This window comes from Aquarana catesbeiana, linkage group LG03 (assembly GCF_042186555.1).
Source record: "Aquarana catesbeiana isolate 2022-GZ linkage group LG03, ASM4218655v1, whole genome shotgun sequence".
In the NCBI taxonomy this organism is placed as follows: domain Eukaryota; kingdom Metazoa; phylum Chordata; class Amphibia; order Anura; family Ranidae; genus Aquarana; species Aquarana catesbeiana.
In genome coordinates this window covers 656,824,774-656,847,145 of record NC_133326.1, presented here as the reverse complement: position 1 = coordinate 656,847,145, position 22,372 = coordinate 656,824,774, and the positions used below count along the sequence as shown (strand labels likewise).

The following is a 22,372-nucleotide window of genomic DNA, read 5'->3' as shown; positions in this document are numbered from 1 at the left end:
TCCTATCCGCTCCCCCCTCTAGGCAGTGGATAACAATAGTCTGTCTTCCATTATACTGTATGTAGAAAGAGTGGACTGACTTGTTTTGCTCCCACAGTGGCAGTGTCTGGAGCTCGTACCGGAAGAGTTGCGTAGACACAGTTATGAAATGGCTGGTTCCAGAAAACAGCGTGCGATATGTGCATCGTATGACCAATGAGGCTCTGCATAAAGGTATGGGGAGTCTGAAGGGAGTTTGATATATTACCAAAAGTATTGGGACACCTGCCTTTACACGCACTTGAACTTTAACTACTTGCTGCCCGCCCACCGTCATATGACGGCGGGACGGCGCAGCTGTTATCCTGGGCCGCCGTCATATGACAGCGGCCCTGCCAGGTCCTCCAGGGGGCGCCCCCGCCGCGTTACTCAGGTCCCGATGCGCGTGCCCGGCAGCCGCGATGTCCGCCGGGCACCCGCGATTGCCCAGTAAACGAGCAGGACCGTGTGTGTGTGTGTGTGTGTGTGTAAACACACACATCCACGTCCTGTCAGATGGGAGGAGACCAATGGTGTGTTCCTTGTACAGAGGAACACCGATCGGTCTCCTCCCCTTGTGAGTCCCCTCCCCCCACAGTAAGAATCACTCCCTAGCAACATGATTAACCCTACAGCGCCCCCTCCTGGTTAACCCCTTCATTGCCAGTCACATTTATACAGTAATCAGTGCATTTTTATAGCACGGATCGCTGTATAAATGTGAATGGTCCCAAAAATGTGTCCGATGTGTCCGCCGCAATATCGCAGTCACGATAAAAATCGCAGATCGCCGCCATTACTAGTAAAAAAAAAAAATAATAATAAAAATGCTATAAATCGTTTCCCTTATTTTGTAGACGCTATAACTTTTGTGCAAACCAATAAATATACACTTATTGCGATATTTTTTACCTAAAATATGTAAAAGAATACGTATCGGCCTAAACTGAGGAAAAAATTTGTTTAAAAAAAAAAATTGGATATTTATTATAGCAAAAAAAGTAAAAAATATTGTGTTTTTTTTCAAACTTGTCACTCTTGTTTCGTTTATAGCGCAAGAAATAAAAACCGCAGAGGTGATCAAATACCACCAAAAGAAAGCTCTATTAGTGGGGAAAAAATGATAAAAATTTCATACGTGTACAGTGTTGTATGACTGCGAAATTGTTATTCAAAGTGCGACAGCGCTGAAAGCTGAAAATTGGCTTGGGCAGTAAGGGGGTGAAAATGCCCTGTATGGAAGTGGTTAATGGCAGTTGGCCTGCCCTTTGCAGCTATAACAGCTTCAACTCTTCTGGGAAGGCCGTCCACAAGGTTTAGGAGTGTGTCTATGGGAATGTTTGACCATTCTTCCAGAAGGGCATTTGTAAGGTCTGATGTTGGACGAGAAGGCCTGGCTTGCAGTCTCCGCTTTAATTCATCCCAAAGGTGTTCTATCGGGTTGAGGTCAGGACTCTGTGCAGGTCAGTCAAGTTCCTCCACCCCAAACTTACTCATCCATGTCTTTATGGACCTTGCTTTGTGCACTGGTCCAAATCATTTGGTGGAGGGGGGCATTATGATGTGGGGTTGTTTTTCATGGGTTGGGTTTGGCCCCTTAGTTCCAGTGAAGGGAACTCTTAAGGCGTCAGCATACCAAGACATTTTGGACAATTTAATCCTCGCAACTTTGTGGGAACAGTTTGGGGTTGACCCCTTCCTGTTCCAATATGAATGCGCACCAGTGCACAAAGCAAGGTCCATAAAGACATGGATGAGCAAGTTTGGGGTGGAGGCACTTGACTGGCCTGCACAGAGTCCTGACCTCAACCCGATGGAACACCTTTGGGGTGAATTAGAACGCAGACTGCGAGCCATGCCTTCTTGTCTGTTATTTGTATTAATACCGATATTCTGTAAATTATATTGACAAGGAAAGTTCCAGGAAAATCTGTTAGTTCTTGTGTAAAAACTTAAAAAATTGATTTAATAATAAAATAGCAAAATATTACAAGAACAATATCAAAATGTAAAAATAACATCAATATTGTCATTTATTTCTTAAGATGAAGATTGAATCAGATGTGTGTCTTTGTGTGTGAAGCTGTGGCAGCTTCCTTCAATGTCTGCCTGCATCAGTCCGCCCAACTGTGTTTCTGTTTCTAGCTTTTACTCCTAAAATCTGACCCCCACTTTATCTTTAAAAGGGCTGGTTTAAAGTTCCTCTGAGCCTTATTGTCCTACAGACTCTTCTAATGAGCCCTAGCTTCCCTCCTACCTCTCACGCAAGGATGGGGGTTATTCAGTCTCTATGCATTGACATTCCTGAGAAGTGGGCAAAAACAATGTATGAAACTATTAAGTATATGATATAACTTCTTTAACATTTAAATCAAATGCTACATATACTAATTAATATATATACATTATATTAATTGAAAACCCAATGTTCTTATTAATATCCTAGTCAAGAAATATTTGTAGTATAGAGAACTTATATTCCTAACTAACATACTGAACCTTTTACATCTTAAGAAATGTGAAACCTTTCTTCTCATGTGATTGGGGAAGGTGAGGGGAACCAACTCAAGATTCCTAATTACTAACAACACGTTTGGTTCTCCATAGGAATGCTTATAACAAAATGTATACGGTACCTTTTACAAGTATAAGAGTCTATATATTCTTACTTTTCCATATCTAGAAATAAATATATTAAATTCAATCATGCTATAAAGACCCAATCCATTCATTCATTTGTTAATATTTGGTAATTGATAAATATTAGATTAAAGAAACTTTCTAACATCATCCAACATCACTCCCTGACCTCACAACATAGACACACTCCTAAACCTTGTGGACAGCCTTCCCAGAAGAGTTGAAGCTGTTATAGCTGCAAAGGGTGGGCCAACTCAATATTGAACCCTACGGACTAATGCCCCGTACACACGGTCAGATTATTGGACGAATTTTCGTCATTTTTTTTGTTTGATGCTAGTCTCAAATCGAAAGTGAAGAGGGTACTCCCCATCAGATAATTTTGTGACGACAGAATTCAATGTCAGAAGTGACGTAATGTGTTGAATTGTTTTGTGTTCTTTCATTTCTGAGCATGCCTAGTCTTGCTCTGCCGAATTTTTTTTTTTTTTCTGTTAGAAAACCGTACTAATGAAAAGAAAATCGGACGTTGTGGTCACATCAGACAAAAATTTTCAAGCCTGCACATCCCGTTTTTGTTTGCCGAAAATTCGTAATCGGCTGTCAAAACAGCATACTACAGATCAGAAAATTGGCAGATCGTTCACCGGACGAAATTTATTTTCAGATTTTCTGACCGTGTGTACATGCCTTTAGACTGGGATGCCATTATAGTTCATGTGTGTAGAGGCAGGTGTCCCAATACTTTTGGTAATATAGTGTGTCTGGCTGAAGCTTTGTGTTATTGGTTGGTATAGCGACCCCATATAATGCGAAGATTAGCCTGTTCAAAATTCTACACCAGTCACATTTGCTCAATGCAAATGCAGAAGTTTGCTTGTTGCTTTGCAATGGTTTGTGTTTTTCTATTTCTTGTCATCTCTGTAAGTCTGGCTGATCAACAACAACAACAAAAAAAGAACTGAAAGTGAATATATGTCCCTTGAGGGGACAAACCAGTAAAATAACAACTCAAGCTTTATAAATAGGCCAATTAAGATTTACACAGTAGGTTTCTTTTGTCTATTCAAGATAAATTGGCAGTCTCTTGGAGGCTTACCCCGCCTGACCCATTTACACTCATCTTTCCTCTGCTCCCTGCTGCTCTGTTTTTCCAAAACTCCATGTCAAATCTGGAAACGCTGGTAATTTGTGACGGCTCAGATGGTGTAAAAGAGTGGTGGGGAAGCTTGGAAGAAGGTGAATAGAAGTGGGTAGAGGCAGTTGCATTCATAAAACTCTTTACACTGAATAGACAATGTGATTGTCTCTTTAACCACTTCAACACTGGCCATTTTCACCCCCTTGCTGCCCAGGCCAATTTTCAGCTTTCAGCGCTCCCACACTTTGACAATTATGCGGTCATATGACATTTTAATTATTGTTTTCAGACAAATAGAGCTTTCTTTTGGTAATATTTAATCAACACTGAGTTGTGTATTATTATTATTATTATTATTTTTTTTTTTTTTTACTAAACAAATGAAAAAAGACCGAACATTATGGAAAAAGAAAACATGTTTTTCTTCATTTCTGTTATAAAACTTTTACAAATCTTTCTTCATAAATTTAGGCCAAACTGTATTCTGCTACATTTCTTTCGTGCAAATAGCCCCAAACAGTGTTTTATTAGGTCTGTAGGAAACATCTGAAAATCGATCAATCTTGATGTAGTGATGGCCTATCTCAATTCTTGAGGCCTGAAAATGCCAGGACAGTACAAATACCCCCCCAAATGACCCCTTTTTGGAAAGTAGACAGTCCAAGGTATTAAGTAAGAGGCATGCCGAGTTGTTTTGAAGTTGCAATTTTTTTGTTTTTTTTTGTTTTGTTTTTTTGTCACAATGTTTTGGAAAATGAAGGAATAAAAACATTTCACAATTATTATTATTATTTTTTTTTTTTTACATACTATCACCAGTGCAGTACACTGTCATCACATAACTGGTGTGGCTGTAATAAGACTGGTGACAGTGTAAAAAAATTATATATATATAGTGTGTATGTGTATATATGTGTGTATATATGTATATATATGGTATATATAATATAAATTTAATTTTTTCACTGTGACGAGAGCAATACAGTGTTAGCATAGTAACCTTGTGTACTACTCTGGGGAAGTAATCAGGATTTTTTTTTTTTTTTCTTTACACATCATTACTTATACCAGTGAATTTCGCTGTTGTAAGCAACCATTTTTACTGAATGAAATTGATTCATTCAGTGTGTATTGTGATTAGCTGTGATTGACCACAGCTAATCACATGGCACAGATGGTCTGTGATTGTGATCACTGTGACCAATCACAGCTAGCAATACAATTGTACACAATGGCATGAATCAACGCCATTCATTGTTTACAATTGTAATGTGATGTGATTGGTCAGTGATACATGGTACTGACAGCGAGCCAGTACACTGATTAGTCATCGGTGGACACAGCCAGTGACAGATTGCGCTGCAGCGCGGCCCGATCTGGGAGGACGTCCTCCCCGAAATAACGAAGGTCACGCCCAGCCTATTCTCAAATGAGCTTCGAAGTGGTTAAGTAGTTTGTGGATTTGCACATCCAAAATATTTCATATTGTTGTCTAGGGGTGCGCATCTTCACTGGTCTCACGATTCGATTCGATTACGATTATCTGCTCAACGATTCGATTCGATTCCGCGATGCATCACGATTACCGACGAGCGAAAACAAACTGAAAAATACTGAACCTCCCCCATCAAACGCAGCCACTTGTGCCCGTCAAACGCAGCCACTTGTGCCGTCAAACGCAGCCACTTGTGCCCGTCAAACGCAGCCACTTGTGCCCGTCAAACGCAGCCACTTGTGCCCGTCAAACGCAGCCACTTGTGCCCGTCAAACGCAGCCACTTGTGCCCGTCAAACGCAGCCACTTGTGCCCGTCAAACGCAGCCACTTGTGCCCGTCAAACGCAGCCACTTGTGCCCGTCAAACGCAGCCACCTGTGCCCGTCAAACGCAGCCATCTGTGCCCGTCAAATGCAGCCACTTGTGCCGCCCAAACGCAGCCACTTGTGCCGCCCAAACGCAGCCACTTGTGCCGCCCAAACGCAGCCACCTGTGCCCGTCAAACGCAGCCACCTGTGCCCGTCAAACGCAGCCACCTGTGCCCGTCAAACGCAGCCACCTGTGCCCGTCAAACGCAGCCACCTGTGCCCGTCAAACGCAGCCACTTGTGCCCGTCAAACGCAGTCACTTGTGCCCGTCAAACGCAGCCACCTGTGCCCGTCAAACGCAGCCACCTGTGCCCAAACGCAGCCACTTGTGCCTGTCAAACTCAGCCATCTATGCCCAAACAATGCAGCCATCACTAACCCCCCACAATTACTTTATTTTAATTAATGTTATATTACAATAGATGCTGTGCCCCCGCTGTATGTGCTTTTAAAAAACCAATGTCACCTCATACTGAATTTCTCCATAGTAGTACGATCATGTGACTCCCGGCTTGTCCCGTCCCGCCCCTCTCCGCTCTCCTCTCTCCTCTCCTCTCACGTGTCTCCTGAGTCCTGACGTCAACGGGGAATTCTCAGTCCCGCCCGCTGACTATAGTTATCGTATCAGAAGAGATGCGGGCGGGACTGAGAAATCCCCGCTGACGTCAGGACTCAGGAGACGGAAGAGGAGAGCGGAGAGGGAAGAGCAGAGTGGAGAGGGGAGGGACGGGCCGGGAGTCACATGATCGTAATACTACGGCGAAATTCGGTATAAAGCGACATTTTTTTTAAAAAAGCACATACAGCGGGGGCACAGCATCTATTGTAATATAACATTAATTAAAATAAAGTCTTTTTAAAAATCCGCTCGGAGCGCTTTCCCGGGAGGGGCGGGGCTAGTAATGACGTCACCGAACATCGATTTTCCGGTCCTTACGCATCGATGCCGCATCGGGGACACCCGAATCGCGATGCAGCGATTAATTTCAGCACCCCTATTGTCTGAGTCGGCCATCGCATTGCTCTTTTTCTAATGAGATCAGTAGTGCGATTGCTACAATGCAGTTTCCAACTGCGGTTATTTCACATTGCTGTTTTCTTCATTGGATTCTACATGTGGATGATCAGATTGAAAAGGGATAGAGAGACAAAGCTGTCATTGCTGACTTTGGTTTTTATAGGTGCCAGTTCAAGGGCTGGCATTCATATTTGCCACTTATTCACACAAGTGGTGGCACAAGGATGAAGATGACACAACCCCAAAAGACTGAAATGGCTTCTTTCCTTGTTTTTTGTCCTGGGTTGTTCCTATTGTAATGGTCACATATCACCGTTGTTTGACACACTGGTTTATTTGTCTGCAGGTTGCTCACTCAAGGTTTTGGCTGACAACGTTCGCTACACATGGATCGTGCTGTAATCTGGCTTCCCCAGAGACCTGAACACTACCTCAGCACATGTGTCTCTGTGCACCTGGATAAAGGGATCCTGTGGATTGAAGCTTCATAGCAGTTCTGTGTTGTTGTTCTGCCATCTAGTGGCCACTGAGTGGGGGGGGGCACCCATTACGGCTATTATGAAGAAAGGTACCGTGTCCTGTAGCAGGATAGGTGGACTTGCGTTTTAGAGGTCTGTGACATTCCCCGCTGAGGTGACAAGCATTCCTCTCGCTGCAGGGGACAGATCACCACAGCATCCATTTTAATTTTAAATTTTTTTTTTTTTTTTTTTTTTTTCTGTCCGGACAGGAGCAGTCATTTTTCAAGAGCATGTGTATGTAATTGTGTATATAAAGTGTATTCTCTAGAATTTTTTTTTTTTCACTATATGTAACTGTTCATTTTTGTGAAAATAAATCAGTATTTCAGTTTATGAGCAATTTGTGGATGGGTTTTATTTTCTGTTAGCAGGATTATCTTATTAAACATTAGCCTTATAGTTTTCCTTAATACACAGGGGTTGATTTACTAAAACTGGAGAGTGCAAATCTGGTGCTACTCTGCATGGTAGCCAATCAGCTTCTAACTTCAGCTTCTTCAATTAAGCTTTAATAATAAAACCTGGAAGTTGATTTTTTTTTTTTTCCGAACGGCGACTTTCAGCTCTGCTCAGCTCCAGCGCCCCCCACCTCAGGCCAAAAGCGGTACTGCACACCGCTTTTGGCCTGAATCCTGCTAGTTTTGCGAGACATCACTCGCAAACCGAGCTAGGGCTTTTAGAAATACAGTGCTCGGTTTGCCAAACGCTCGTTAACCGCGTTACTCTGTATATAAATTTACAGTATCTCACAAAAGTAAGTACACCCCTAACATTTTTGTAAATATTTTATTATATCTTTTCATGTCACAACACTGAAGAAATTACACTTTGCTACAATGTAAAGTAGTGAGTGTACAGCTTGTATAACAGTAAATTTGCTGTCCCCTCAAAATAACTCAACACACAGCCATTAATGTCTAAACCGCTGGCAACAAAAGTGGGTACACCCCTAAGTGAAAATGTCCAAATTGCGCCCAATTCGCCATTTTCCCTCCCTGGTGTCATGTGACTTGTTAGTGTTACAAGGTCTCAGATGTGAATGGGGAGCAGGTGTGTTAAATTTGGTGTTATCGCTCTCACTCTCTCTTACTGGTCACTGGAAGTTAAACATGGCACCTCTCTGAGGATCTAAAAAAAAAAAAGAATTGTTGTTCTACATAAAGATGGCCTAGGCTATAGGAAGATTGCCAAGACCCTGAAACTGAGCTACAGCACAGTGGCCCAGACCATACAGCTGTTTGACAGGACAGGTTCCACTCAGAACAGGCCTCGCCATGGTCGACCAAAGAAGTTGAGTGCATGTGCTCAGCGTCATATCCAGAGGTTGTCTTTGGGAAATAGATGTATGAGTGCTGCCAGCATTGCTGCAGAGGTTGAAGGGGTGGGGGGTCAGCCTGTCACTGCTCAGACCATACACTGCATCAAATTGGTCTGCATGGCTGTCGTCCCAGAAGGAAGCCTCTTCTAAAGATGATGCACAAGAAAACCGAAAACAGTTTGCTGAAGACAAGCAGACTAAGGACATAGATTACTGGAACCATGTCCTGTGGTCTGATGAGACCAAGATAAACTTATTTGGTTCAGATGGTGTCAAGAATGTGTGGCGGCAACCAGGTGAGGAGTACAAAGACAAGTGTGTCTTGCCTACAGTCAAGCATGGTGGTGGGAGTATCATGGTCTGGGTCTGCATGAGTGCTGCCGGCACTGGGGAGCTACAATTTATTTAGGGAACCATGAATGCCAACATGTACTGTGACATACCGAAGCAGAGCATGATCCCTTCCCTTCATCGACTGGCCGCAGGGCAGTATTCCAACATAATGACCCCAAACACACCTCCAAGACGACCACTGCCTTGCTGAAGAAGCTGAGGGTAAAGGTAATGGGCTGGCCAAGCATGTCTCCAGACCTAAACCCTATTGAGCATCTGTGGGGCATCCTCAAATGGAAGGTGGAGGAGTGCAAGGTCTCTAACATCCACCAGCTCCGTGATGTTGTCATGGAGGAGTGGAAGAGGACTCCAGTGGCAACCTGTGAAGCTCTGGTGAACTCCATGTCCAAGAGGGTTAAGGCAGTGCTGGAAAATGGTGGCCACACAAAATATTGACACTTTGGGCCCAATTTGGACATTTTCACTTAGGGGTGTACTCACTTTTGTTGCCAGCAGATTAGACATTAATGGCTGTGTGTTGAGTTATTTTGAGGGGACAGCAAATTTACACTGTTATACAAGCTGTACACTCACTATACATTGTAGAAAAGTGTCATTTCTTCAGTGTTGTCACATGAAAAGATAGAAGAAAATATTTACAAAAATGTAAGGGGTGTACTCACTTTTGTGAGATACTGTGTGTGTGTGTGTATATATATATATATATGTGTGTGTATATGTATATATTTATATTATTACACACCCCTAGCCACACTCTCCCTTGCCATTTCCCTGCTGCAGCATCCCTGTCTGTCTAAACTTCTTGGCATCCCCCCACATGACAATGTTTGGGCCTGGTGGTGATTGGCCGCTAAGACCGAGCACTGTCGCGTAGAATAGATCATGTGATTCCCCCATACCTGTAAGCTCTCCTTTTATTAGTTACAGCAGTGCAGGGAGGTGGCTAGGGAGTGGGGCTAGCATACATGCCTGTGGGGTTGGGGGATGCCTCGGTGTTTTGCTAGTGTCCTATGAGGATAGATGTCATTTCTTCAGCTTTGCTGGGAAAAGTCTTATTTTTGTTTAGCACATTTCTCTTTAATTAAGGTTCTCCTGTGTATCACTTCCAGAGCCAGTCATTATGAGCGTGGCTTTTGGAATGCCATTATCAGACCCTGTTGGACTGACCGCTGCAGAGTCCAGTCCAGCCTGGAATTGGAAATGGGTTCCACGTAGAGCGAGTTTCAGACCCCGTTCAGGTAACAAGTTGGCTGTACAGTGCTTTTCAGGTCAAGAGCCTTTGCCATTGCTACAGCACTTGCCCTATCTCTGAAGACTGTAAATTGACTGGGCTGAGCAACAGGAACTACTTCGCTTAGATTGCTGGGCACCTTTTATAGTTCCCGCTGTCAGTTGGTCTCCACTAGGGAAAGGGGTTAACAATAAGGGACTGATTGCTGACGCCATCCGCTGGACAGTGTTTCACGCTCTCCACGCTCTTTACCACCATCCAGCATCAAGGAAATATCTCTCTGCTGCTGTGCAAAGAGCCGTGTGGAACTCTGATCTTTGGTCAGCTCCACCTGCCTGTTTGCAATGGCTTGGTCACCTGAGGCCTTCTGATCCTCACCGTCTGCCAGCTGTCTGGCTTTGTTAGTACCTGAGGCTTTGCCTTGTACCCTGAGCTTAGTTGCCTTACTTCCATATACAGCCAGAACACTTACATACTGAGCCACAGAGGAAGGCGGTCTCACCCTAATGGGGGACCCCACCTCACACTCCCCTAACGGTTCTAGGGAAATTTGTTCTGTGCTTTTCGAAGGTACTGATGTCTGGAATCCTGTTATACTAATTGTAAGGTCTACCTTCTCATCAGAATCCTCAACTACTCCTGATAAAGCAGCTGAAAGTCTGACCACATTCACCCGGTTCCTTGCTGGTCTTGACCACTGAGGCTCTAAGCCTACTCCTGCGGCATTGTCTGCAGAGTCCATTGGTAATCTACACAGCCTTGGAGGCAGCCAGCCCCTCTGTTGCAATGACAAGTTTGTGAATTGTTTCTGGGTCCCTTTAGTCTCTGACAAGACTATCTTTGAGGAAGCACAATCTTCTGCCACTGCCCTAGATTTAGGAGCTTGTTTTTGTTCTTTATAGCTGTAGCATATACTATCCTGCATCTAGAGTGTTACCCTGTTGTCCCCAGGTCTTTCAGAGTTCCTACAGCTGCAAAGACTTTCCCATTACAACTGCTCTTCAAGTTATTCCTCTATGGCACATATGTAAAACACAAGGCCCCACCAGGTCTTGTCATGTGGCTGTCCCAACCAGTTTTGCAGCTGAATCGTGGGGGAACTCCATTCTGCCACCTCTGGCTATCGCCCTCTGCTCTCGATCCACGTTGCCACTTAGGGTTGGTGTTGAACACTGTGCATAGCCCACCCCTGCACCCTGTACATAACGCACCCCTGAACTCTGCATTCTGTAGGTAACATTCTGTAAGTAAAGTGAATGGCACTTTGGATAAAGTCAGGAATGTGGACACTGAATTCAAGGGGTCCCTTACCCACTTGGTCTTCAATGGATGATTTCTTTTTGGACCTACCTATGACATTGTCTTCAAGGATATCGCTGAAGGGCAGAGCGTCCACCTGCCTCAGCAAAAGAAGTTTAGAGGAACGTTGGCTAAGTCCCCTTACAGTTTTCCCCACCTGCTCCTGGAGTAGGGACACCTAAGCCTTCTAAGCTGGTTCTCTGGTCATCAAGTTACACTTTCAACCATTTAGGCATGGACATGCTTTTGCTTTTATACCTTTTTCATTATGTGCTCAGTTGGAATTCCTCAGATTTATGACCAGTCTAAATTGGAACTAAACTCCGCAAGATACTCTCCTCCACCTTCAGTGTTGCAATGTTATATCCCCTATTGATCGCTGTCTTCTTCTCCCCAGGCTGCTTCGGGGGGCTGGGTTTTTGGCCTCTTGCTTTGCCAGCGGAGGATGACCTGATCCTGCAAACGCTTATGGGAGTCAGGCATTCTGGCACAGCCACAGTGCAAAAAAGCACTCTGATCTGATAGTAGGCAGATTGCATGTCTCTTCTGCGGTAAAGAACTGCTTGCTCCAATTTTTTCAATTGTAGGTTTAGTTCTGCTTTAAAACCAAATAGAACAACTGCATAAGTTGGGGAGTGTCTGCCAACAATTTTTTTTTGATGGATTTGAGTGGTAAAAGTTTGATTATTTTCCATTAACAAGTTACATTTAGTTATTAAAAAGATTTATAAAATAGTACACAGAGCATACTTCACCCCTACAGAGTTCATAAAGTGGATCTGAATAACCCTCAAAATTGTTGTCACCCCTTGGGAGATTTCACTCATATCTTCTGGACTTGTCCTGCCATTGCACAATATTGGGAGTCAGTGTTATCGACGCTGTCTCGGGAGTTCCTCCCCCCCACTATGTGTCTGTATGTTGGGCTTGGTTGAGGATCTAATCCCTACAGTGGCTTCTCTTATTTTAAACTAGGAAGGCCAACACCCTTACATAGAAAAGCCCAATCCTCCAACAATCGAGTTTTGGAAACAGCTGGTCAAAACACCTCAGCCTTTGTATAGAGACACCTACTGCAAATGGGTTACCCTAAAAAGTTTGACAACGTGTGGTCCAAATCGGGTCCTTCACGATGATTCCATGGCGCGAATGTAGGATACTTTTAACTAAAGCCTAGTACACCCTATCCATTTTTTTTTCATTAAACCCAGTGGGCTGAATAAAAAAAAAACTGAAAAGTGCGAGAGGAGCCACTGTACTAACTATGCAATGTTAGTACATTGATCTCCCCCACTGGGGCTATTGTGTCCTGATGGGGATTACCTCTTCTCCCCCCATCAGAACACACACACTAGTCAGGGCTCTCAACTATATCGGCTGAGAGCGCTGATTGGGTGCCGAATCGGCAGACTTTTTTTTTTTGGTCATGCCCCTTCGACTGGCTGCTGTACACAGAAGCCAAATGTAGGGTTTCTATTGAACTGGCTGATACTGCCCGATATTGGGCCTGTGTTTATGGCCCTTAAGTGATGCCACTCCACGTTTCATGCTGCTTAGAATGTGGGAGGGGAGATTTCTGAACAGGGGGTGGTATCTCTTCTCTTCTGATTCCTTAAAGTGATTGTAAGGGTTCTTTTTTTTTTTTTAAATAACAAACATATCATACTTACCTCCACTGTGCAGCTCATTTTGCACAGAGTGGCCCCGAACCTCTTCTTCTGTGGTCCCCCGGTGGCTCCTCCCCACATCAGATAACCCCCTAGGAGAAGCGCTCTCCCGGGGGGATTACCTTGCGGGCGTACTCCCGAGTCCAGCATTTGCGTCCATAGACACGAAGGCCAGACTCTGCCCCGCTACACTGGCGCTCGTGTCATTGGATTTGATTGACAGCAGTGGGAGCCAATGGCTACACTGCTATCAATCTATCCAATCAAGACCCGGGACGAGAGGGGGAGAGTGCATCTCCGCCAACAGAAATACGGGGCTCAGGTAAGTAAAATGGGGGGGGGGGGGGGGGGGGGGGGCTGGTCACTGCCAGGTGATTTTTCACCTTAATGAAACAACACGAAGGTTTACAACCCCTTTAAGATGATAGTGTGAGCCACACACACATAGGCCGTTGCAGTCTTGTTTTCCACAAAGTTTTATGGTTTGTGTGGCAGGCGCCCTACGGTCTGCCACCGTTTTGGCCCCGTGTGGGCTTTTTCTCTGTACTACCTTTTAAAACTTTCAATAAAAAAAAAAAAAAAACACATTCATAAATCCTGATAATGAACAAGCTTGTTAAGTAACATACAGAACACCGCAAAAATTTATTGTGCATTTAAGAAATATTACAAAAAGTTAGAAAATGGTTTGCTTGCTGTTTCCCCCTCTGCTTGATCATCTCGTCCTTCACGCAACATCCAGACAAAAATGAAGATTTAAAGAGATTTCATGTATACAAAATACAACGTATTCCCTCATACAGACTAACCATCATCACAGGTCTGACAATTAAGAGACAGGTAAGGCCATAAGGTGGGGCAGAGCACAGAGGCTTCCCACTGCGACATCACAATATCCAACAGATGAACGATTAGTCATTTTTTAGCACAGACAGAAGCACAGAAGAAGCAGTCAGAGCCGGGAGTCGCTCTGCTGTTGATGGGGCGGTTTAAGGCAATAGACTGTAGCTTTAGATTAGAGGTAGGCCGTTGCTGGACCTCCAGGCCCTGAGGAACTACATACCCAGCAAGCCTTGATTTGTAGCTCGGCAAGGAGTAGGGAGGGGGGGCTCGGCTCCAGTTTTGATCACACCTACTGGAGGGGAAATTTGGCCACAGGAACAACATGTGCCCCGTGTGTACAAATGTACATGTCAGTCATAATTAGGCCTTCAAAGTGTCGCAAATTAAGATCTAACAGAAGGATCATATTATGAATAGGTGTAGGTCTTCATTATGAGATCAAAACGAGGATTATTCCGACATGTTGGTGACAATGACAATGTCACACCAAGAACCACACACTGTTACTAAATTCCCCAACCATAGGACATAGAATGCATGTACTTACTATGTTACCTTCCTTTTAAAGCTAAACTGATTTAAGAAAATCTCAGTACTTCACATCTGTGACTGTTCTTTTAATCAGCAGAGAACGGCTAGTTCTGAATGCAGACAACTGGAATTATCACGATGAATGGCTCCTATTCAGAAGTATCTTATTCGCTAAACCATTGGTCTCCAAACTGTGGCCCGGGGGCCGGATGCGGCCTTTTGCTTGCCTTTATCCGGCCCTTGGAGCACTATTCCTCCCACTGATGACACTACTCTGCCATCTGACACTGACAACGGGGCACTATTTCTCCCACTGACAAAAGTAACGGGTCCCTATTCCTCCCTATGGTGACCATGATGGGCCACTATTCCTCCTCCAATACCAAATGTGGTGATATTTACTCCCACTGATGCCAGGAAAATTTTAATCCCACTGGTCAAAGTCCGGCCCTCCTAGAGTCTGAAGGACAATAAACCGGCCCTTTGTTTAGAAAGTTTTGAGACCCCTGCACTAAACCATCAGGTCACGTCTGTTACTCTAAATACAATACATCCCAAACAGAAGGGGACAAGAAAGAATTGGGGCTTATTGAATGACAGTAAACACTAGTTTGAAAGTATCAAAAACTGTAATTTATTGAATAGATATAAAACATGGAGGTAAAAAGAAGTAACAAGTACTAGACGTCTGTTACTCAGCCTTAAAGCCGGCCATAGACGGTTTGAATCTCGGGTGGTTCAGCAGGGACCGGCCGAGATTTGAACCATCTATGGGCAGGTTGAATGTACCCAAGTTGATCTATCAACTTGGGTACAACCAGCCTGTCAAATTTTACATGCGATTATTTCCTACGGGTATTGCATCTGCTAGCAGTAATCACTGTGTTCTCCTGGCAGGAGGACACAATAGCTCTGTGGGGTGGATTCCCCCATCAACACTGACTGTGTTGATTAGGGAAGCAAGCGATTTTCTTTCCTGCAACCAAAATCGCTCCATCTATGGCCAGCTTAAAAGATTAAGACAAAGGGCTGCTAAGACTACAACAATGTTCTTTTTTAAAGGCATCAATCATGGCCATGGGTTGAAAAAACTGGAATCAATTGATTCTCCCCATTCATGCTAACGCCGTGGTTAGAAGAGTCTCCAATGCTAGCTATTGTAATCAGGCAGCTGTCTAAATACAGGGGCACTGCCAAATGTGACTGCATCTGCAGCTACTGTCCACCCGTTAAATTTCCACCCAGATCAGTCGATATATATATATATATATATTATCAAGCTGGGTGCTGCTTGCAAGGCCACTCACAGCTCCAATTTCAGGCCAAATCAGCATAGAACACATCAACAGCATGAAAAGCAAAGGTGGATCCACTCACATGTACTTCTTTGGTAAACAGCGCTGTGAGTGGATCCACCTGTGCTTTTCATGCTGTTGATGTGCTCTATGCTGATCATTGCGCAATGATGAATTTCTCTTATTTTATGAATGAAACACCATAATCGGAGGATTTAAGTGGCGGAGCGGGAGTCGGCAGCAGTGTGTGATCCAGGCTGTGTAGCCCGCTGAAAGTGATTTTACTACACCCAGAAACTGGTTTGGTTTTCCATATATATGGTACACTTTGGGACCTATATTGAACCTGGCTATATCCATTATGGTGTAGGTGAGTCTACTATGCCCTATCACTGGTGATTGAACAAGAGCATTTATTGATGGGTTTTTTTTGATGATTTTTTTTTATGTGCTTATTGCTGCTTTTACATTATTTGTTTTTAGCACTCAGCACTTTTATTTATCACTTATTTTCCACTGCTTGTTTTGGAGTTTGTGCAGATATTAGGAAATTAATTTATAGCGCACTATTATTTGTTTTATCATTTACTATAGAGGTGTCAGATCACTTTTAGAATGGTTGCGGCTTGATTATTTGGGTTTTTCCTAATATTGATTCATTACACACAATATCAGTGCTTTAGTACACCACTGCACAAAGCTTTGTTGAAGCTTGTAGGCCCCTTTCACACTGGGGCGGTTTGCAGGCGCTATTGCGCTAAAAATAGCGCCTGCAAACCGACCCGAAACAGCCGCTGTTGTCTCTCCAGTGTGAAAGCCCCGAGGGTTTTCACACTAGACCGGTGCGCTAGCAGGACGGGAAAAAAGTCCTGCTAGCTACATCTTCGGAGCGGTGAAAGAGTGGTGTATACACCGCTCCTGTCCATTGAAATTAATGGGACAGCGCAGCTATACCGCCGGCAAAGCGCCTCTGCAGAGGGGCTTTGCGGTGGTTTTTAACCCTTTCTCGACCGCTAGTGGGGGGTAAAACTGCCCCGCTAGCGGGCAAATACCGACGGTAAAGCGCCGCTAACAATAGTGGCGCTTTACCGCCGTTGCCCCCGCCCCAGTGTGAAAGGGCCCTTAATGTACCATTCAGCTCCAGTTTGTACATGTTGATCACAGATCCTAATGGGAGTGCTGATAGGTGCAGACATGTACCCAGTATGTGATCGGACACCTCCGGGTCTGGGGCACGCACGCCGCCGGCGACCTGCTTCCGCTGTGATCACACACACAGCGGGAACCCAGCGACAGGTACCGCGAACTCACACCTATGCGAATTGGCTTACACTGCATTCCAATTCGCAGGACATTTTAAAATCCGTTAATTTTAATGAGGCTGGTTCACATATGTGCGTTGCATTTGCACTCTGCATTACCCAAAAAACGCGTGCGTTTTCTGGGCATTGCAGTGCAAATTGCAGGCGCATAATCTTCTATGGGAACGCATCTGATTCGCAAGAACAAGAATTCTCTCCCCCTCCTCACTACACCTCCCCCCTCTCCCTGCTCAGCTGATCCGCAGATACAACGGAGAGGAATCAATGAACAGCTGCTTTTTCTCTTTGCAGAGAAAACGGAGCTGGAATTCGCACCACACGTGTGAATCCAGCCTCAATTTGTGCAGAAGCCTGCTAGCAGCTTGCTTAAAGTGGCAATCAGCACCCCGTATTAGGATCTGTGTTCAACATTTACAAACTGGAGCTGAATGGTACTTTAAAAGCTTCAATAAAGCTTGCTGAAAGCTCTGCAAATGATTTGTCAAAGCTTGCTGTTCACACTGCTCTTATACAAGCTGAACCCGTGTGAAACAGGCCTTACGATTTTGCAGTGTTTCCACCAACAGATGCAATTTGGGATTGTGTCTGTTGTACCTCTGGCAGTTCAGCCACTGGTGACAGCTTACTAGTGGCTGAATCACAGTGTGACATGACCTTCATCATGCATGACAAAGAGGTCCTGTGTGGCCCCCCTGACCTGCACTTGTGATGTGATCATTTTCATAAACTTTTGGACTATGGATCCATGGGGTGCTGGTAAGAGTTGTTCTTACCTTATGACCTGAACAGATCACCTCTTTCCTCCATTATATTTAACTTGCTAATGGATGCAGCAATATGCCTGCTTTAGACGTCAGCTGCCTTTCTCCTAAAGCCTAAGTTGCAGAATAGCCCCAGGACCCTGACGTTACTCAAGTTGAGACCTCACTGTCTTGCAACAAGCAAGCAGCCCAGGGTTCAACTTCCAATTGAACCTTTGCATGCGTTAGGCCGACCATGCACAGTTCGAATCGATTCGAACCATTAATGGGCAGGCTCAATGTACCCAGTTGATTGATCAATCAACTTGGGTACCAACCAACCTTCTGGATTCTCTTGCGGTTATCGGTAGCGGTTGCTATAGCCGCTAGTGGTAATCACTGTTTTTTCCTGGTGGGGACTGCTTCCCCCCGCCAGCAGAAGACAATGGACCGGCAGGAGAGATTCCTGTATCAACACTGTCTGTGTTGATGGGGGAATCAAGCAAATTTCTTTCCTGCAACCTGGTTGCAGGAAAGAAATTCACTCCGTTAGGGCCGGCCTTAGTTTTACGTCATGTTCGTTAGACGAAATACAGTTCTGCCAACATGTTGGCAATGCTGGGGTTTCTGTTAGACACCCCTGCATGATATGCAAACTGTGTCATGCATGCAGTCTGTAACCAATATTAACTTTCTCTAAAAATAAATATAAAAGTTATACAAAACATCAAGATTTCAAACCGTTTTTTTTTTTTTAAAACATACCAAAAACCATTCTATTTTCCCTTATCAATAAGCTTTCAGAGGGATCCTTCTGTCAGATCTTGGTGTACGGCACACTGAACGTTTTAATTACGACCTCCCCGTACACTTGTCATGGCACAGAGAATTTACCCGGCTGGCACAATACGGGTTCTTGTTTAAGACTGATGGACCTAGATTTTCCAAAATTTTGCAGGATTTCATGAGGGCAGGACTTCTGCATTTTAAAATACATTTACTCTATATATAGAATATGAATATACATATAGACACGCACAAGATAAGCTTGCATTAAGCTCGCCGAGCTATGTACACATGTTGAATGCACAGCAGCACAATGGACAGTATACTGATATATACAATTAGCTTTCCTTGCAGTCTGTGCTTTGTGGGAGGAGTTGTATGTATATAGAGTTGATTATATACATACACATATAGTGGTCATCGGTGACTGGTATAGAGGACACAGCCAGGTCTTACTGGTACAAGAGCCCTTATCCTTGTAGTAATGATCTCATAAATAGTGCATTGTGGGGATTTTGTTGGTACGGAGGTAATATCCCCCTCCCCCGTCCAATCCATGTGCTTCCCAGAAGGCTCTGGTGTAGCGTTGGCCAATCAGGTGCTGATTAGGTAGTGGACGGGACCTGCACAAAGATCCCCTGCGAGTCCGTACGTGCTAGCTTGCTCGGTGGCTCGAGGGAGCTGGAGGAATCGATATTTAGTGAAAGCTCATGGGTTACTTCCTCATCACTCTCATCATCTTCTTCCTCTTCCTCATCTGGCCAGGTAGAATTAAATAGACAAAAATGAACATGTAGAACTTTTTTTATATACCTTTTAAAAAAAATAATAGATTGTATTCTTTATTACAGCTCATTCACACGTGTGTTGATTATGAAGAACGAAGCAATGCTCATGAATGCTCCTATAGCATTTATGAGATAATTGGAAGTTGGAATAATGGACTTTAAAGGCACGTATAAAAAATAATACATTTTATTGATCTACATTAAAATGAATAACATCATACAAAAACAATAACGTCATAAAAAATGGGTAGGACTACATGTGGTTCCCCTGGAGGGTATAATAAATAGTACTTCCTGTGTGGCAGTATCTGTGTGGGCATATCTCAATTATTGCCACACAGGAAGTACTATTTATTATACCCTCCAGGGGAACCACATGTAGTCCTACCCATTTTTTATGACGTTATTGTTTTTGTATGATGTTATTCATTTTAATGTAGATCAATAAAACGTATTATTTTTTTATACGTGCCTTTAAAGTCCATTATTCCAACTTCCAATTATCTCAAGATTATCTAGAATGTGGCACATTTATACTATGGGTGCCCCATTACCACCTAAGGGCACTGTAATTTGATCAAGTATCCTATAGCATTTATAATTTGTTGTGTTTTTGTTGCGTTTATGAAGCATTTAAAAAGCTTCAAGAATTCTCAATAAGTGTTGCTTTGATAGTGGGAAGTGATATCAGGGCCTGGACAAGGGGTGGGCAGGAGGGGCAGCTGCCCTGGGCATTCTGGTATCATGTGAGGTGGGGGTGCACCACAGGGAAATTTGGGGGGGGGGGGATATGGGAGGCGAGAATTGTTCTAGGAGGGCAAATTTCGGGAGGTGTGTTAAGAGTGGTGAGTTGGGGGTATTTGTGTTGGAAAGGGGGATGGGGGAAGAGGATTTATGCTAAGAGGGGGGATTTGTGGGAGCGATTTGTGCTAGGATGGGGGATTGGGGGAGGGGACTTTGTGCTGGAAGGGAAGGGATTTGTACTTGGAGGGAAAATTTGGGGGATTTTGTTTTTGTGGAGGGGGGGGTTGTGCTGGGGGCCTATGGGGAGAGAGAGGGTTTTTATAAATGTATTCTTAGGGGGTGAGCATTCAGATTAGTGCTACTCCTTTTTTTTGGGGGGGGGGGGGGTATTTAGTGTGCTTGCCCTAGGCTCTAGATGACCTTGTCCCAGCACTGAGTGATGTAGAGGACATGATCCACATTTGGAGTGGTTAGATTGTGGAGTGATAGCAGACATATTTGTGAATTCTCTGCAAGATGTATTCATATGCTTTGACCTTTTTGACACTTGGCTTGGTTGAGCTCAGCTTTGCTGAAACAAAAAGCTTTGTCACAACAATACTCAATGCCTCTACACCTGCCTGGCACTGTCAGTATTGCTGGCTGGCTTGATTCTTTTGGCCGCACACAGAAGCAAATGGTGCTCTGTACAAACAGGAAGTGACTGGAAGCTCTCTGTCCTAGTTCTCTATCTCCCAGTGCATTCTGGGATACAGGAACCTCCACTGCCTCTCCCCCAATGCCCAGCTAACACTATATAAATGCGTAATTAACACAACATAAATATTATAGGTGCAGTTTTAGAGCAATACCACTGAAATCAATGGAGGTGGCTGACAAGTGTCGATGGCTCATGGAAACAACATGCTGTTTCATTTTTTAACACAACAAAGCGCTACCGTTCCTGTGTGAACAGCACTGTGTGCTGCCATTTTTATATTCATAACAGAAAACAACCTGATGTATACAGTGCTGTGAAAAAGTATTTGCCAACTTCCTGATTTTTTTTTTTTTTTGCATATTTCTCCCACATAAATGATTCAGATCATTAAACAAATTTTAATATTACACAAAGATAACCAGAGTAAAGCCAAGATGCAGTTTTTAAATTATTATTTCATTTATTAAGGGAAAAAAGCTGCCTGGCCCTATGTGAAAAAATGTAATTGCTCCTAGTAAGATCTATAGGAGATCCATATTGCCTATCCTGCTCACTGCGGCAAAAGGCTGCACCCCCCTGTGCTGGAAGCAGACACAGCCACCGTCGGTGGCCGTCTGGTTGAGGAAAGTTGCGGACATTCACACAATGGAGGACTTGGTGGCTACAGAAAAGTGCCTAAGTGAGACATTTTCCAAAAAATAGTTTCACTGGCACGAGTTCATCTACTCTGAGGAGTACGGAAAGCTGACGGCTTTAGCTTCCCTGAAGTGGGACGACTTTGGAGGCTCCCCAGACGGAGTTGGTATGACTGGATGGTGGTATTATCCCTTCCCCTCCTTCCCTCCCCCCTTTTGTTTTTCTCCTCTCTTTCTTCTTCTTCCAGTTTTTCCTACAAAGTATAAGAGTGCCGCAACTTTAGAGCTGGTTGGTATCTGGCTTTAGTCCTATTCCTTAAAACGGCGACCGCCATGGAAAATGGCCATGCGGGGTACAGAGGACTCCAGGTCCCTTGAAGCTCAATGTGATTCCCTTCTGATGGATGACCATTTTTTCTTACATTGTGATGTATGGACTATTGACTATGTTCTACTTTATTTTGATACACACCATTGTGGTCTCTGTATTTCCGCATGTCCCTCTTTCTTATATAAATAATTTATAAAAAAAAAAGTATTTGCCCCCTCCCATGCTGAATCATAATGGAACTATGATTAACCACAATTTTTTGAAAAGCTGAGTTAAATTTCATTTGCCACACCCAGGCCTGATTACTGCCAGACCTGTTGAATAAAAAAAAAAATCACTTAAATAGAAGCTGTCTGACAAAGTAAAGCGCGCTAAAAGATCTCAAAGAGTAACACAGCATGCCACGATCTATAAAAATTCAAGAAAAAATGAGAAAGTAATTGACATACATCAGTCTGGAAAGGGTTACAAAGCCATTTCTAAGGCTGAACCACGAGGAGAGCCATTGTCCACAAATTGGGAAAACTTGGAACAGTGGTGAACCTTCCCAGGAGTGGTCGACCTACAAAAATTACTCCAAGAGCATG

At 43.9% G+C, this 22,372-nt stretch overlaps 2 protein-coding genes across 5 annotated transcripts in view; one reads left to right on the top strand and one right to left on the bottom strand.

Annotated features, from left to right (window-relative positions):
• The window catches only part of DCAF15 (DDB1 and CUL4 associated factor 15), a 39,043-nt gene extending 31,503 nt beyond the window's left edge, over positions 1-7,540 (top strand). The window contains exons 12-13 of the mRNA XM_073622760.1: positions 98-213; positions 7,027-7,540. Coding sequence (XP_073478861.1) covers positions 98-213; positions 7,027-7,082 — 172 coding nt within the window. The 3' untranslated portion in view covers positions 7,083-7,540. The remainder of the gene's footprint in view (positions 1-97; positions 214-7,026) is intronic.
• Positions 7,541-13,686: 6,146 nt separating this feature from the next.
• The window catches only part of RFX1 (regulatory factor X1), a 66,088-nt gene continuing 57,402 nt past the window's right edge, over positions 13,687-22,372 (bottom strand). For all 4 annotated transcript variants that reach the window (XM_073622757.1, XM_073622756.1, XM_073622759.1 and 1 more), the window contains one exon: positions 13,687-19,344. In XM_073622757.1, coding sequence (XP_073478858.1) covers positions 19,193-19,344 — 152 coding nt within the window. In that variant the 3' untranslated portion in view covers positions 13,687-19,192. The remainder of the gene's footprint in view (positions 19,345-22,372) is intronic.